Source organism: Typopeltis vanoorti, chromosome 6 (assembly GCF_054136105.1).
Source record: "Typopeltis vanoorti isolate ZY-2024b chromosome 6, IOZ_Tvanoo_1.0, whole genome shotgun sequence".
Lineage (NCBI taxonomy): Eukaryota > Metazoa > Arthropoda > Arachnida > Uropygi > Thelyphonidae > Typopeltis > Typopeltis vanoorti.
The window spans coordinates 114,769,746-114,788,413 of record NC_143554.1 but is presented as its reverse complement, the minus strand read 5'-3'; the positions used below and the strand labels follow the sequence as shown (position 1 = coordinate 114,788,413).

General features: G+C 37.0%; 1 protein-coding gene across 3 annotated transcripts in view; it reads right to left on the bottom strand.

Annotated features, from left to right (window-relative positions):
* The window catches only part of LOC150105831 (phospholipid-transporting ATPase ID-like), a 311,509-nt gene that overhangs the window by 123,151 nt on the left and 169,690 nt on the right, over window positions 1–18,668 (bottom strand). For all 3 annotated transcript variants that reach the window (XM_090394368.1, XM_090394369.1, XM_090394370.1), the window contains one exon: window positions 3,323–3,485. In XM_090394368.1, the coding sequence (XP_090250494.1) occupies window positions 3,323–3,485 (163 nt within the window). The remainder of the gene's footprint in view (window positions 1–3,322; window positions 3,486–18,668) is intronic.

Below are 18,668 nucleotides of genomic sequence, written 5' to 3'. Positions count from 1 at the left end.
GAGAAATAAATACACAGCAACCCCTAAATGCAGTCTGTCGCTATTATCATGAGAACTAGAAATGTGTATTTGAATAGTGTTACAAAAAGTTTTTTTTTCTTAATTATATCATGTAGATTTTTACAAAAGTGCTTTTATGCGATGAATTGGATATAATCATTGTACTGTGGTAATCTGGTTCTAAAAGTGTTCGCTTCAGTTATTTTTATTAATGTGGAGGTGCTAGTTAATGTTACAAAAATTGTGATGGTAAAGAAGTATATGCCAGCAACATGAAGGTTAATGCAGAGACTGAATTTTTTTGCAGTGGATACAATGCAACAATTGTCTGCACCCAAAAGCAATAAAGATTTATGGAGCGCTAAATTAAATGATAAGAAGGAACATATTATAGTGTGTGAGAAGTGGGATGAAAGATTAGGACATTCCAAAAATGAGAATAGTGTTACCAGGAATAATCAGGAAATGAATGGAAGCACTTGTGATGATAATAATAGAAGTGACATGGAAGAGCTTAGGCAAGAGCAAATGAAAATAAAGAATCAGGTTAAATGTATGGAGGAAGAAATTGGACATTTACAGTAAAGATTAACTGATGTAAATGAAGATGCTAACAGGAAGCAAGTATCTAAAGATGATAGAGTGGCTTTATATGGTGATGCAATCATTAAAGAGGTGGTAAAAAAGTACAGAAGACATGTTTTTACAAGTGGTACAATAAAATGAATATCAGATCCTTCCTTCCTCTATGCATTTATCCAGGTCCGCATGTTTACATTTTGATGCAACGTTTTGTTAGTACAACCCTCAACCAGCCTGTCGCCGAGCCTGCCACTGGAGGAGGGAGGGGGTATTTTTTTTTTTTACTGTAGCAGCGTGTGCACAGGGCAGGCAAACTGGCCTCGTGTGTTCACGGGGCTAGTTTTCCTGCTTGCGGGATGAAAAACCCCAGATAAACTGGGAGTGGGAACCCTGCTGTCCACACCCAAGACCGGCTAACTTAGCTATGGCTGAGAAAGATCCCTAAGCTCCTCACGTCGTAGATGGGAATCGAAACTAGGACACTCTTTGTAAAATGAATATCAGATGCTTTACATAAAAGGAACGGGCATCAGAATTAGTGGTAGGCACAAATTACTTGAATAGTGACAAAAAATATGGAAAGGATTTGAAGAAGTTGTTGCAGGAGGTGAAAGATAAGTGTCATTGGGAAAGTAGTCAGTTTGTTGCCCATATATGACAATAGTGAACTTAGAAGGAAGTAATGATACTGAATGACAAGATGGCTGAATTGTGTCAGCCAAAGAGTGTTCAATTAGCAAATGTATGGAATGAATTTGAATAGGTTTGGTGTTGTTTGCTAAGAGTAAACAGGATTCATATGAAATTAGTATTAATAAGGATCAGAGAGATTGAGAAGCAAGTTGTGGAAGGACAAGAAGAAGTCAGTTTGTCGCCCATATATGACAATAGTGAACTTAGAAGGAAGTAATGATACTGAATGACAAGATGGCTGAATTGCGTCAGCCAAAGAGTGTTCAATTAGCAAATGTGTGGAATGAATTTGAATAGGTTTGGTGTTGTTTGCTAAGAGTAAACAGGATTCATATGAAATTAGTATTAATAAGGATCAGAGAGATTGAGAAGCAAGTTGTGGAAGGACAAGAAGAAGGATACAAAAGTGAGGAAGTGATTATGGGCAGAGTGATGAAGTGCAAAATGGTGGGAATAATAAGGATATGAAATTTGGCATCTTCTAGAATGCATCTTTCTGAATACAAAAATCATCTGACTGAACAATAAAATTTCCATAATACAATATTTAAAACATTTGTATGTCATATTGCTGGTTTTCAAATTCATGTTTTTTTCCCCTTAACTTTCCATAAATGGCATTTTAATTCATTAATTATAAAAATCAGTTCTCTTCCCACAGCTTGACAGGTGAGGTACTGCAAAAAACTGTTCTGTTGTAACTAATGTAATGCCTAACGCATTATTTAATTTGTTCAGTCCACTTTATTTTTCTCCATTCTTCTCCATAACCACATTTCAAATGTCGCCAACATTTTAGCTTCTTTCTTCCCAATTGTCCATGTTTCTGACCCATATAAGGTCATACTCCAAATATAACACTTAAGCCTTTTCTTTAAATTTTTATTCTTTTATTAATAAACAAATTTTTCTTGCTATAAAACACATATTTTCCTTTGTTAATTCTTCCTTTTATTTCCATTTTCTTGTATTATACTAATACAAGAAAGTACTCTCTTAAGTAGAGATATGTTTGTAACATTCCTATAATTACTCAACTATTTGTCGAAAATAAAAATCTGATCTTGACAATCTTTATTTGGCTTAAACCAACATTGTCCTTCTCCAAGTTTCTCCTCTACAATTTTTCTCAACCTCTTTTCAAGTATGCTGGCATAAATCTTACCTAGGACACTTAGTAGAGAAATTCCTCTGCAATTCTTACAATCAACTTCATTCTCCTTTTCAGAGATGAGATCTATTATAGCTCTACTCCAATCATTTGGAATTCAACCTTCTGAATTACAGTTTAGCCACTGCAACACCATTTCACTCCCACCCTATATGTCTTTGAACTCTAGAAAGATCTTCAGATACTGCAGCATCTTTTCACCACTTTCTCCACATTATTGATAAATAAATGAACACAGAATTCTAAGGTTATCATAATTTCCGGCTCTGTAATTCAGTATGTATCCTTTCCTAATTAGAACATCCACATACTTAGCTACTTGTCAGGTCAGTGTGGCATGGTTACTCTCACCAACTGGTGGCAAAACAGTCACATCCTTAATGATCAAAGAAATTGATCACTGAGTGTTACATTTGAATGCAATCAAATCTAACATTCGCCAAACATATATTTCATCCTGTCAGTGCTCCACTTTGCATCAGAGCCTTAAACTCACTGCTGCATATTATTATTGTTCCTTCCATGGGTTTTTACCCTACATGGAGACTGTACTCAAATCATCTAATATCATTAGTAATACCATCTCATTTCCTACTTCTTCCTGAAAATGCTATAATTCCAGATGAGTGCAAAGACATTAGTGAAACTTGAAAGCCAAGTTTCACTAATGCCAGCAATCAGGAAAATCACAAAATGAGTGATTTCAACAACTATGAAAGCTGAATATGGATATATGGTATTTGTAGATGATACTAAAGACATTTATACATATACCTGTCACATGATTTTGAAAAAAGTCTTTACTGAGGATCCTACTTACACCATTTAAGATTGCTTGAATATTACTGTTAAAAATATATCAATTTATATACCTACCATCTTTTTCTTCACACATTACAGTATGGCACAGTGCCAGTAATCTAAAGAATTCATGAACATTATAGTCTCCATTAGCAATGTGATCAAGAAGGGTTTTATCATAAAACTTAAAACTTGGTTCGTATACTGGATTTGATGAAAAATCTATAGGTTTAGAATCCTGAAATAGATAAAAAGAAATGTCATAAGGAAAATATTATTTTTAACAAAAGATTTAACAAAATATAAGATTACATCGGTTATATCCCATTGGCTTTATTAAATTTTCATACATCAGGAATTTATTCTGAGAATTCAAATAAACACAAAAATTATCCTCCCCCCCTTCCCCAGAAAAATATGTAATCCACTTCAGACAAATCTATGAATTAAAAAAAAAAATTGTTCTATATTTAACTTTTAGTTTCTGTGGACGACATCAAAACTAATTTTTTTTTATATATTCTAAGCATTTTGATAAGGATCTGAAAGCAAGAAAAAAAAAATTGATTAAAATTGATTTCTCATTTATGTATTCCAAAAACCAGTTAAACAAGATTGGCAATTTTTTTTTTTAATATTGTCTTTTTTACTAAATAAACCAACAAAAGGTTTATTGGTGATAATCAGCTATAGATTATTTATACCAATTATTGAGAACAAATGGCTAGAGTATAATTATAAATGAGCTGAATTATCTTGCTAAATGTACTCTGGTTTCAAATGGTAATACATAGAAGAAAAGCATTTTTGTTATATAAAAAAAAAAACAAACACCCTTCAAGAATTTTTAAGGGTCAAAGCTTTCAAGAATGTGGAGAATTGACTGGAGCTTCTGAACTAATGTCTGATCCTTACTTTCACATGGTGTGCTGTGTTAGTAGGTATCTACTTGGTACTGAACAAACTAGGATGGGCTGGCAATTTGAAACTTAGCTGAACAAACTGTATTCTCTATTGACTTAAAAAACAAATTCACATGATGGTACAAATTTCATGCCAGCTAGGGCATTGCCCACCTAAACAAGGCCCCTACTGTTTTTGTCAGGGAACCAGGATGAACAATGAAAAGTCAGCTACTGGAACAAGCTCCAACTCAACATCCAGAAGAAGAATAAATCCAACATCAGAAGAACTGAAGATAAGAACCATCAATATATAAAGAGTATTAATGGAAAGGAAATCGAACTTGCATAACAATTGGAAAAGTACCACGTAGACATAATTGGCATTACTGAGACAAAGAAAACAAAAAAAAAAAAAACAGGTAAGATCTTATTAAAAAATAAAGCTATGGAATGCTATTTTCAGGCAATAACGATCAAGGAAAGGAAAGAGTAGCAATAATATTCAACACCAAACACAAAGATAAACTTCTTGATTGGAAGGCAGTTTCAAGTATAGTTGTGTAGGCAAATTTCAAAATGGGGACATGGACAATGAAACTTATTTGTGCTTATGGTCCTTATAAAAGGTTCTCACAAGAAAGAAGTGGAGGGATTTTTAGTCATTAGTCATGAGAACAAGCAGCTGACAAAGAAAATGGAAAAAGTGGTCCTTGTTGGAGATCTGAACAGCAGAGTAGGAAATGAATCCCAACAGGCATATAGGAAAATTTCGGAAAATTTGGAGAAAGTGCAAAGCTAATAATAATGGTAAGTATTTACAGGACTTCTGCTCAGGATACAGACTGGTCATTACTAACATCATGATTCAACATAAAGATGTGCACAAGTTCATATGGGGAGAAGACAAGAAATAAGAAAAGCCTCATTGACTACGTCACTGTTGATAGCAATATCATCATACTCATTCAGGATACAAGAGTGTCCAGAGAATTTGAAATTGAAAGTGACCATTACTTAGTACTAAGCAGGATAAAAATGGATATCATGTTGAAAAGCATGTAAAAGTTTAAAGAGAATTAAAGTTGAGCAGCTTTTACAGGTAAATTGTAGACTTGACTCTATACAAACATTGAAGAAAAAATGAAACAAACTGAAACCAAGAACCAAACCTTGGAGTCTCAGTGGCAAACTGTAAAGAAGACTGATTGGTTCAACTAGGGAGGTATGTGGTGAAGTTGTCTGTAAAGATAGAAAAATAAGAACACCATAAGCTAAAGAAGCAGTTCTGGAAGAAAGCATACCAAAAGTTCCTAGCAAATAAGTTGACAGATGACCTAAAAGAATATAGAGAAAAATGTAAGCGAGGTAAGCTGTGTGTAAAAGTAGCTTTAAAAAATCATGGGGGGGGGGGGAACTTTGGTAAGAATATAGAAAATAAATATCAGAGGTGGAAAAATGTTCTGAGGGCATTAAAGAAGCTTAGAAATGGAGGAAAGAGTACTGTAAAAGGAATCAGAGTTGATAAAGGTAGCATGAAAACTGAAGATAAGGATATCCTAGATGTCTATAGTAATTACTTTGAAAGACTGTTAAATGAACAAGCAAGCAAGCAGTGACAACCATACTAGAAAATTTTCAAGAGGAATGCAAAAGAGGAGTACATAAACACTCAAGGTAGAAAAAAGCTGTCAAAAACTTGACATGTGGACAGGCAGCTGAAGTAAATGATATTTGACCAGAAATGCTGAAGAATGGAGATATAAAAGTTTTGCAGTGGCTACACTGCTTAATTCAGGGGGGGGACCTGGTCAGAAGGTCGAATTCCTAATGATTGGAGTAGAGTTCTCATAGTACCCATCTGTATAAAAAAGGGAATAAAACTGAATGTGAGAATTAGAGGAATTTCTCAGTAATTCTCACATTAAATTTTCCTCCACTCCAACAAGGACCATTTTTTCCATTTTCTTTGTCAGCTGATTGTTCTCAAATTAGCAATGACTTGAACAATGACTCAAAATGCTCCACTTTTTCACAAAAGATTGTTGAAGAGAAACTTGGAGAAGAACAAGCTGGGTTCAGTCCAATATAACAATATTGGAGTCCTCACAAGCTATAGATTGACTTGGAGGAAATTGCTGATAGGAGATTAATAATTATGCAAACTTAATCATGTAATGCTGTCACAGCAATCTGAACACCCCTTGGTGGGTACATATCAGGAAATTGATGACCTTTCAAGATGTAGACTTTTATCCTCCTGTGTTTAACATTCTCCATGTCCCTAGTATTCTGTTAAGTATTTATATTTGTTGGGAATGAAACTAGTTTTATTTCTCTGCATTGCCTTTTGGCTTTAACAAATTTGCTTCCAAAATGTTGCAGCTAATCTTCACATACAGAAGATTATATACAGATGTGATGGAGTAAGAATTGGAAGCGAGATGTAGTTTGCATAAGTAAAGCAGTCATGTGCATGTGTGTGTCCTTGTGACCACTTATACCAGAATTTGAAGTGGGCCAGAAAGCCCTCAGTAAACTCTTATTTCTGTTTCTTTCTTAAACAAAGGTTTAGGATTATATTTATCACCTTACCCTCTTTCCACACATTCTCCTTTAACAGTTGTGATTGGCCTTAGTACCTAATCATTATATAAGATGTGCTAACCAGTTTATATTTCCTCTCTAAGTTCTCCTCTACCACTCTAAATCTGTGAATTATTTTTATTCAGGAATAAGAAAACTCAAATTATCTTCATTACAGTGATTGGAATATAAATAAGAATATTAAATATTCTTGTTTAATCTATATCTGTGTAAATTGCTTATTTGAATAACATATGTATGAATTTTTTAGTTAGTATGATAAGCATGGGTGTGGTTGCTAGAAAGTTCTTAATGACCAGAGCTTTCTTTCAAAGTTTTGATGAATCTTGGCACCACAGTTATGATCCAGAAACAAAACAAGCATCAAGCCAATGGAAACACGCAAATTCACTGAGACCAAAGAAGTCAAGTTCGATCAAACATCAAGACAGCGATGATTTGTTCATTTTTTTGATATTATTATTATTAAGAGATATCTCCAGGGAGTCAGGGACTCATCAAGGGAGGTGACACACTACATGCACCAGCTATCATACTTATTCTTGAATTCATTAACACTGCTTGCACTAACAACATCCAATGGCAATCCATTCCAATCATGCACCATCCTACGAGATAAAAATCTAGCTCCCCCCTCCCCTTCTTAGTGGCATTCATTCTCAGCTTCCAAAGATGCCCTGTTGTCCTTTCTCCACCCTCCATATATTGAAAAATTCCATGAACTGAAATCCTGTATGACCCTTTCAGAAGATGATAAATCTCAATCACATCACCCCCTCTTTCTACTGTTTGCTAGTGTCTGCAGTCTACAAATTCTCAATCTGTCTTCATAATCAGTATTCCACAATCCTGATATCATTTTTAACGCTCCTTTGCATTCTCTCCAATATATCAGAATCACAATGGAAACCAGGAGACCAAAACTGTGCACAATAGTCCAAGTGAGGTCTTGTCAAGGCCTTGTAAAAGAGGCAAAATGATATCCTTATCTTTACATGTGAATGTTTGTTTCAGCATTGCAATTATCTTTTGAGTTATATTTACAATCTTTGCTATATGGCCCCTGAACTACAACTTCCTATCTGCTAACATTCCAAGATCCCTAGCCTCATCAGTTTCTTCTAGCATAATCCCACCAATATAATATGACATTGGATAATTAATCACGCCAAAGTGAATGACTTTACATTTACTGACATCCATTTTCCCATACCTACAATTCTAGCCTATTCAAATTATTCTGCAAGTACTGCATATCAGCGACATTCCTGATTACCCTACCTATGTTTACATTCATCAGCAAACAGCTGTATGTTGCTTGTCATATCCTTCCCAATATCATTAATGTACAGAATGAATAACAGTGGACCAAGCACTGGTCCTTGTGGTACACCACTGGTTACCTTAAATCTTGCAGACTCGCAATTCCTGGAGACCACTTTTTGATATCTGTCAGTCAGCGATCCTCTTATCCACACTAACATTCCATAATCCAAATTAAGTGAATGGAATTGTACACAAACAATTTGTTCCTCCTGAACAGACAGTGAAACAATACTTTTATCTCAATGTTTTGAGAAGACTGCGTGACAGTGTGCAACGAAAACGGCCAGAAATGTGGAGTAGCAGAGATTGGTTGATGTACCACAACAATGCCCAGCCCACACAGCCTTGTCTGTCCAACAGTTCTTGATGAAAAACAACATGGCAGTTGTTCCCCTCCCTCCTTACACACACACACCTGATCTCTCTTGATCTCCATGTGATTTTTTTTTCTTTATCCTCACAGATAAAGAAAATCACAAAAGGGCAGCAACTTGATGTGGATGAAAAAAAAGTTGCTGGAGGCCACAAAACAGTATTCCATTTGAACAGTTCCAGATCTGTTCCCAGCAGTGGAAAAACCATAGGGTGACTCACATGTAGAGTATTTTGAAAGAGACTAGAATATGGTATTATAAATTTTAATAATTTCAGTTATTTTTGGGTACCCTATTGTATATAGACTGAAAAAAACAATTGAATTAATTTTAGAATTTCTTCTATTAGTTGCATTCTAGGGCATATTAGATGACAACATGCAAGTTTGCAGGTTGATAGAGTTCCATCATCAAAAGAATCCCCCCCCTCCTTTATAATTTTGAATTATTAACTATTATTTTTTGGATGTTCATTTGTTGTTGCTTGCAGTGCATTTTCCATTTAAATGCATTTGTTCTGTGGCCAGTGTGCAGGCAGAATTAAAAACTCTGCCACCTCCATGTGGGAAGGGCTTACTCATCTTTAAGTTGAAAACTAAGATTTTTCATGAACTGTTCAGCAATGTTAATTTTAGAATTATATATAAGTAAGTTAAATAACTTAGAACTGGAATTTTGATTTGAATTATTGTAAATATGAGATGATAAAAAAAAATAGACAACTATTCCAAAGAAACAGAATGAACAAGAGGGGTTCTTGGTGAACTGTAAGCAGTACATACACGGTAACTGCAGAATTTAAGCAAACAGTATATATATATATATATATATATATATATATCATGCAAGAAGTCTGACAGAACTGGATAGTGTAGTAACCACAAACTTTAAGGAGAGCGTGTGAAAAACAAACTAGGTAAAGGATTAGTTAAGAATAAGTTTCAAATGCAAGTGTAGTTGTGAAGCTGAAACTCATTAGAAGGAGGAACTGATAACCCTGATATTGCAGAAGACATTCATAAGAAGAAAGGTGGTCTGAAAGAAAGGAGAGTAAAAAAAGACTCAGCCTTATAGAGGCAGAGTCTTTTTTTAGAGGTAGATTGAAAGATATAGGAAGAAAATCAAAGAAAAAGAGGAAGAATGAAAAAGGCCAGTATGATCACTGGACAATCCACTCCATGACCCCCAAACAGAAGGGTCGTGGAAGGATGGAAAGGATCGACAGTTTAGAAGTGTTTCAAGAACGAGTTTCAAGCACTAACTACTCTAGAAGTCAATAAGACTAGATGGAATTTTTCTACATGTTTTAAGAGAATATTCTAAGGAACTGATGACAGCTCCATAGATATCTGGCTGTTCAATGAAAGTCTACCTACTGAGAAAGTAGGTAGACTTTCATTTATTCTATAATTCTAGACTGCCCAAGGAGACGAAGAAAGGTAAGACTGCATAAGAATGGTAGTGGGAGAAAATGCAGGTGTCAGACTACAGGCTAGTTAGTATTTCTTCTGTAATTGTGAAGATTTGTGAGAAATTAGTGAGAGATCATCAATTTAAGGTATCAGTAAGGTATAAGGTATTAGCGAACTGGATTTGAAACTGGCTGTCTGATAAACATCACAGCTGTGTACAGGGAAAACAGTATCAAGGAAAAGAAAATCACAAGTGGAATTGTACAAATCAGTACTGGGACCTGATACCTTAAATTGAAACTTTAATATCCACTTATCGTACTGCACTCTATCAAATACCTTTGTAAAATAATTAAAAAACAGTATATTCCTTTCCCTCATCCACGGATCTTGTCACTTTAGGCAAGCAAATTGCTAAAACAAGAGCACCCCTTAACAAATCTTAATCCATACTGACATATTACCTCATCTGTCCAATTCTTTATATGATCTCTCACTAATTTCTCACAAATCTTCACAATTACAGAAGAAATACTAACTAGCCTGTAGTTAGTATTTCTAACTACAGGCTTATTCTTTAATAATCCTGTGGATTATTAAAGAATAGTGCTGATGTGGTAGCACTTCAGGTGGAATTTAAATAAGTTGGATAGATTGATAATTGAATGGGGATATCAGTTTAATGCAACTAAATGTAAGGTCTTGAAATTTGGGATCCACTGATGGGAAGTTACCTACCCTATTGGTGGAACTATACTAGAGAAAGTGGAGGCAAATGATATTGTAGTGACAGTTGAAAAAAACAAAGTTGAGGGGACACAAATTGTAAAATGTGGTGAAGGCAACCCAGAGGACTGCTGCAATACTAAGGACTTTGACCAGCAGAGATAAAATTAGAGTGATTTTATTGTATAAACCCTGATCAGGCCACTCTAGATTATTGTGATTACATCTAGTTACCAGGATTTGAAAGAGGATAAATTAACCTTAGAGATGGTAGAGAGGCAGATAACAAAATTTATATCAGACTTCATAATGTTAGTTATGAGGATAAACTGAGTGCAGGCAAATTGCAGCACAATGGATAGAAAATGAAGGGATGGCATCATATACAGGATTAACACGGGAGATTTTTTTTCACAATCCCTGGAAGTTTCAAAAGGAGGTGATGAGTAAAATGATGAGAAGTGGTTTTTTAGCATGAAGGTTCTCTTTGAACATTCATTACCTGATAAGGTGATGAATCTACAGAAAGTGAATTAGTTTAAAGAATTGGTATGGTAGACTGTGTTGTCTATGATGGACTTTCTGCAATGAGTCTTGTGAACTTCTTGGGGAGTACAAAATAATAATAAAACAGAACAATCAGGGCAAATAAAAAAAAAATCATGGGAAACTAAACAAAAGAAAACTGCAGGAACATAACAAAGGAAAGAGGGAAATTATACATTGAAGACAGAACACAAAGAATTCGCAGGAATCATACATAAAGCACACAAAATGACAATATAAATATAAATGCAAATAATAATAGTAGACAAAAAAAAGAACCAGAAGAGCATGAAACTATAAAAACCTAGAATTAAGGTTTAAATTGTGGAAGGTTCCATTTAGCTAAAATTAATGTCACTTACTTGCAACCTTCATAAGGAACCACTATAAATACACTGGATAGACAAAACATTACAGATAAAGGTGATGGGAAGTTGACACTGGCATTCTCCACACTAAGTGAAACATACCCAAACTGAATGAGGCAGTAAAATGGCAAACATTGGGGCTTCACAGTGTATCGCAATCAATGAATATGGGTAAATGTGGCGATCTTAGCAACTTCAATTATGGACGTATTATTGGTGCAAGACAGATGGGTCATTATATCACCCAAGTGGTAAGAATCCTGGAGCCTCCATAGCTCAGTCGGTATAGACTAAGCCCTTTGGTAGGAAAGACCTGGGTTTGATTCCCACCTAAGATGTGAAGAACCTTTATCTGGTCTCTTTCAACTAAAGGTGAGTTAGCCAGTCTCATACAGAGGTAGGAGTTTTTTTTCACCTGGAGACTTGTCAAACTGGCCCCGTGAACACACGCATCTACAGACATAGGAGACAGCGAGAGGCATAGGGCTAATCACCTTATGCTTGAGGTGGTAATGGTTTCAAATCATAATAGGCCACTAGGCCTAATATACTTAAGAGGAAGAGGAGAGGAGGTAAGAACCCTGGGGATTCTTGAGGGCAGTTGTATCAAGAGCCTATCATGAGTATACTATCAATGAACATATCAGTACCCAGCGAGTAAGTGGTGGCTGACCACATGCCATTGATGGAATTGACATAGAATGTCCAGACTCATACAGATCAACTGCAGGGCAGCAGTGGCATAAATTACATTCAGTTTCAATATCAGAGGTCCAAGCGGCATCAGCAAGCGAACAATACAGCATACCCTGCATACCATGGGCTACAAGAGCCAATATCCTAATTGTGTACCATTGTTGACAGCTCGTCATCAAGCACTGCCCCTTGCCTAGTGTCAGAACCATCAAACTGGACCAGAATTATGGTCTGATGAATCCTATTATCAAGCTGATGGGAGAGTGTAGGTATGGCATCAACAATGAGGTCATGGCCCCATCATGCCAGGGTGGTTCTATTCAAGAAGGTTGTAGTAGCACTGATGGTTTGGGTAGCCTCCTCATGAGAAACATTAGGTCCCTTAGTGTGTCTGGAGAGGTCCTTAAACACTGCAAGCTACCAGAATGTGCTGGCTGATCACCTACACACTTTCATGGCCTGTATTGAAACACTGTATTAAATAAAAGTTTCTAATTCAATGGCCAGTATATGTAGCTACTGACCCATTTCAATTATATTTTTTGTTTGACAACCAGACATGAAATCTTGTGGTAAACTGCTATATTTGGTATGCCTATTGCAGGTATATACATAAGAAAATTATCTTGACATTACATGATATCGAAAATCAGGGCAGTCAAGGCACCCTACCAGGATTATCAAGCTACAGTATCAGTTAATGGAGACGAAACAGATAGTTTTCCCATTACCACAGGAGTCCTACAGGGAGATACTCTGGTTCCATATCTATTTATCATAGTGATTAACTATATTACTATATTTTTAAATTGATCCAAGTTAAATCTGGAATTCTCATCCAAGACCCATATACACAGATGCACCTTGCAGACCTGAGTTTTGCAGATGATATAGTCCTCATTGACTAACATCATAGATGCACCAAACCACTTTAACAGTCTAACTGCAGAAATATTTGGACTAAAAATAAACTCTCAAAAAAAAAAAAAAAAAAACAAAGATATGGGCACATCTATATAAATCAAAATGATTACTTTGACGAAGTAGAGGACTTTGCGTACCTAGGATCACACATTTTAGATTCTTTAACAGACATTAAGACAAGAAAACAAAAAGCACTCCAGTTCCATAGAAAAGACTTAAACAATACTGGAAGTCAAGCCTCATCTCGAAGGAGATGAAAATTTGTCTTTATAAGTTCACCAGCCAGTCTATCTTTCTATATGGCTCCCAGACCTGGAACATCTCAACAGAAGCAGCAACCAATATTATAAACAGCTTCGGAACTACTTGTTTAAGAAATATCCTGGACTACTCCCCGCACGACCACAACTCTACTATATTAGAAGAAACCCAGCAAGATCCTCTAGTCAATACTATTCAAAGCAACCAAATAAAATGGCTCGGTCACTAACTCAGACACCCACCCTCTACACCTGTTGATGCTCTGGTCCTTTATATCCCTACAGATGGGAAAAGAAAAAAAAAAAAAGAGGCAGACTGCAAACTCAATATTGGAAATGCATCTGCAACAATCTCCCTGTTTCCTCCCAACTCTCCACACCAGAGATCTGTCAATTAACATACGACAGAGAAGCCTGGCTTTCCTTCACGTCATAACAACCTCCGAATCTAATCTCAGCGTACACAGATTCATTTGTTTTGATTCATTTCCCTATTTATAATTTAAAAAAAAAATTATAAATAAACAATGATGATTAAATAAAGTTTCTAATTCAGTGGCCGGTATATGTAGCTAACCCATTTCAAATATAATTTTTGTTTGACAACCAGTCATGAAATCTTGTGGTATACTGCCCATTGCAGGTAGTATATACATAAGAAAATAACCTTGATGACATTACATCATACCAAAAAGATTATTTCATATAGATGTGATACACTTCTATAGAGAAAATCTGGCTGGACTTCTTCCAAAACATATGGTAAGATAGCATTATATCAGTTCTAGATATTATTCTTGTTGAGAGGCTTATACGCTGGTTAAACATGATAACTAATATTTAAGGAATTGACAGCGTATACTAGAAATATAGATTAAATAAACTTTAATATATACTTTCCGATATTTCGGCGAACGTCACGTTGCCATCTTCTTGGGAACTTACTACAAAGACACGTGCACACAAGTACTAATAACAGCAAATGAGATTGAAGCTGGGAAGCTAGCGTTTTCCTAAAGTCCTGATGGTGCCCCCTGGCGGGCTATATTGGTAGTTCTTGGCCTTTGGGCTGAAGTTCTTCTGATAAAAGTTTCCCAAATTTGGGGCAGTCTCATACATCCAAATTTGTTGAGGTTTGGCATGTTCCTAAGGGACGAGGCTGATTCCATAAATAGTCTTTCATACTTGAACTTGCTGCGGTGTATTACTGTGGCTTTCTTCCATCTTATTCTGTGGCGAGTATCCAGAGCATGGTCTGCAAGCCCAGAGTGGCTGTACTGGTGAAATCGGATGTAATCCTTGTGTTCTGTGATACTGATATTTGCTGTCCTGCCTGTTTGGCCAAAGTAGGACAATTTACAGCTGCAGGGGACCTGGTATACACCAGGTAGGTCTAGGGCAAAAATAATCTGTTCAAATGATCAAGCCCTAACCACTGAACTAAATCACATCCGTGACACTTTCTCAGCCAATGGCTACTCCCCCCAAAAAATCCAAAAAATACTTAACCCAATTACCCACAACCCCCTCCCCTTCACAAAAGATAACTCTAAATCCATCACCATTCCCTACATCCGAGGCACCCCGGAAAAAATCAACAAAATCTTAAAAAAACATGATTTGACCACTTGTTACAGACCACATAGAAAATTGGCATCCCTTATCTGCTCCACTAAAGAGCGACCACTTCCCCTAGACCTACCTGGTGTATACCAAGTCCCTTGCAGCTGTAAATTGTCCTACTTTGGCCAAACAGGCAGGACAGCAAATATCAGAATCTCAGAACACAAGGATTACATCCGATTTCACCAGTACAGCCACTCTGAGATTGCAGACCATGCTCTGGATACTCGCCACAGAATAAGATGGAAGAAAGCCACAGTAATACACCGCAGCAAGTTCAAGTATGAAAGACTATTCATGGAATCAGCCTCGGCCCTTAGGAACATGCCAAACCTCAACAAATTTGGATGCATGAGACTGCCCCAAATTTGGGAAACTTTTATCAGAAGAACTTCAGCCCAAAGGCCAAGAACTACCAATATAGCCCGCCAGGGGGCACCATCAGGACTTTAGGAAAACGCTAGCTTCCTAGCTTCAGTCTCATTTGCTGTTATTAGTACTTGTGTGCACGTGTCTTTGTAGTAAGTTCCCAAGAAGATGGCAACGTGACGTTCGCCGAAATATCGGAAAGTATATATTAAAGTTTATTTAATCTATATTTCTAGTATACGCTGTCAATTCCTTAAATATTAGTTATCATGTTTAACCAGCGTATAAGCCTCTCAACAAGAATAATGATCATCCACGGAGATCTCTTTGCACGCAAGGCCCACCATTATGGCAAAGTGAAGCTGAAGTTATCCAGACAACTTAACCGTCTGGCATTCCTAAAACGCTGCCGGGATAATCAAGTGATCCCGAACTGTGTTAAATTTAAACACCGCTTCATCTCACAGAAAGCTCTCCATATTTACAACCGTGCTAGCCAGGCATTACTTCGGGAGCAACTTACCGTAACACACGGTTCCCTAGCCGACATAAACAGAGCTATTTCAATGCTAGAAAATGAGCTTTCACTTACGCTGAATCACGAGCTTTGGTCAGTCCCACATGACGTCTCGTGTATGGCAGCTAAAAAAAGAATTTGAACGAGTACGGAGCCGACATATCAACAAGTTTGATAAATCAATAAAGAACTCTGCGTCCAAACCTAAACTACAAACCAACACTGTTGTTAACCTTTCGTCAGCTACATTAAAGCCCGAAGCACTCCACGCTCTGTCACGTGGTCACAACTTCGCCATTGCTCCTAAGAAATTACCGGCCGAGGAATTAATGATCCAAATTGAACGCGGGATTCGCCAACTTCCAAACCACATCGCCAACGATATTAGATTGGATGTAGCCTGTGTTCTCAATAAAGCAAAACCTCCAAAATCCAACATATCCATTAGTGAATACAAAGCACTACAAGAATTGAAGAGAAACAAAAAAATAGTGATCACCAAAGCGGATAAGGGGAACGCCACTGTGGTACTCAATCTTAATGACTACACAGGTAAGCTCAAGGCTTTATTATTAGATCGTTCCACTTACCTCCCCATTGATTACAGTCCCACCAACTCACAAATTAGAAAACTCTATAGGCTCCTTAAGAGGGTCACTTCTTGGCCTGTGGAGATTACCAACAGACTAAAACCCTATAACTCTAGACCCCCCCGCATATATGGGCTCCCAAAAATACACAAAGAAAATGTGCCATTACGTCCCATAGTGGATGGCATTGATTCCCCCACTTACAAACTAGCCAAGCATTTAGCCAAAGCGCTCTCACACTATACTGGCAATACACCATCACACATAAAAAAACTCAGCCCACTTCAAAGCAAGTATAGAAAACCTTACACTCCAACATAATGACATAATGGTCAGTTTTGATGTCTCCTCCCTATTCACGAATGTCCCCCCTCAAAGAAACCTTAGAGCTAATCCAAGCTAAATTTCCTCCCGATATCTCAGCCTATTTCGTTTGGCAGGAAAAATTCTACAAACAGATAGAGGGGACAGCCATGGGTTCACCACTTTTCCCACCCTTGGCCAACTTCTTCATGGAGACGTTTGAAGAGAAAGCCTTAAACTCAGCCCCACAAAAACCTACCATATGGCTTCGCTACATTGATGATGTTTTTGCTATTTGGCCACATGGCCCGGATTCACTCCTCTCCTTCCTAACACACTTAAACAACCAACACCCTAGAATCAAATTCACCCTGGAAAAAGAGGAAAACAATAACCTCCTCTTCCTAGACACACTAGTCACCCGCCAACCTGATGGAACCTTGGTTTTCTCAGTTTATAGAAAACCCACCCATACAGGCAGATACATTCACCAACAAACCCACCACCCCCCTCACAACAATATGCAGTTATTAAAACATTATTCAACAGGGCAAAAATAATCTGTTCTAATGATCAAGCCCTAACCACTGAACTAAATCACATCCGTGACACTTTCTCGGCCAACGGCTACCCCCTCCAAAAAATACTTAACCCAGTTATCCACAATCCACCACCCCCTCCCCTTCACAAAAAAGATTACTCTAAATCCATCACCATTCCCTACATCCGAGGCACCTCGGAAAAAATCAATAAAATCTTAAAAAAACATGACTTGACCACTTGTTACAGACCACATAGAAAAGTGGCATCCCTTATCTGCTCCACTAAAGAGCGACCACTTCCCCTAGACCTACCTGGTGTATACCAGGTCCCTTGCAGCTGTAAACTGTCCTACTTTGGCCAAACAGGCAGGACAGTAAATATCAGAATCTCAGAACACAAGGATTACATCCGATTTCACCAGTACAGCCACTCTGGGCTTGCAGACCACGCTCTGGATACTCACCACAGAATAAGATGGAAGAAAGCCACAGTAATACACCGCAGCAAGTTCAAGTATGAAAGACTATTTATGGAATCAGCCTCGTCCCTTAGGAACATGCCAAACCTCAACAAATTTGGATGCATGAGACTGCCTCAAATTTGGGAAACTTTTATCAGAAGAACTTCAGCCCAAAGGCCAAGAACTACCAATATAGCCTGCCAGGGGGCACCATCAGGACTTTAGGAAAACGCTAGCTTCCCAGCTTCAGTCTCATTTGCTGTTATTAGTACTTGTGTGCACGTGTCTTTGTAGTAAGTTCCCAAGAAGATGGCAACGTGACGTTCGCCGAAATATCGGAAAGTATATATTAAAGTTTATTTAATCTATATTTCTAGTATACGTTGTCAATTCCTTAAATATTAGTTATCAGTTCTAGATATATTACTAACTACCAACTATACAGTGGAAGAAATAACTTTACAAGAAATCCAACAAGGAATACAGCAAAGCAAATCAGGAAAATCCCGTGGAGAAGATGGAAATCTTCTCCAGGGGAATAATAAACTTGTTAAATATGCAGACATCATATTCATCAAATAACTTAAAATTTAACAATAATTGGCAGCAAGGAAAAATCTTAGAAAGTTAGAATAAGGATTATCATTCCAACATATAATAAAGGTGATAAGTGCAACTAACTCCACCTGCAGTATTTGATGGGTGGATTGAGTAGCTCACCGATACTGTTGTCAATCCCAAGCCTGGATAAAGGAGGAGGGTTTGGCAATGAGCTAATAACCCATTCCTAGAAAAAATATTTTGTTGAAAAGGTTAAACAATATGAAACTGGAATGACTTTACGGAAATGACATATGCAAAGGAAAAGGTTAACA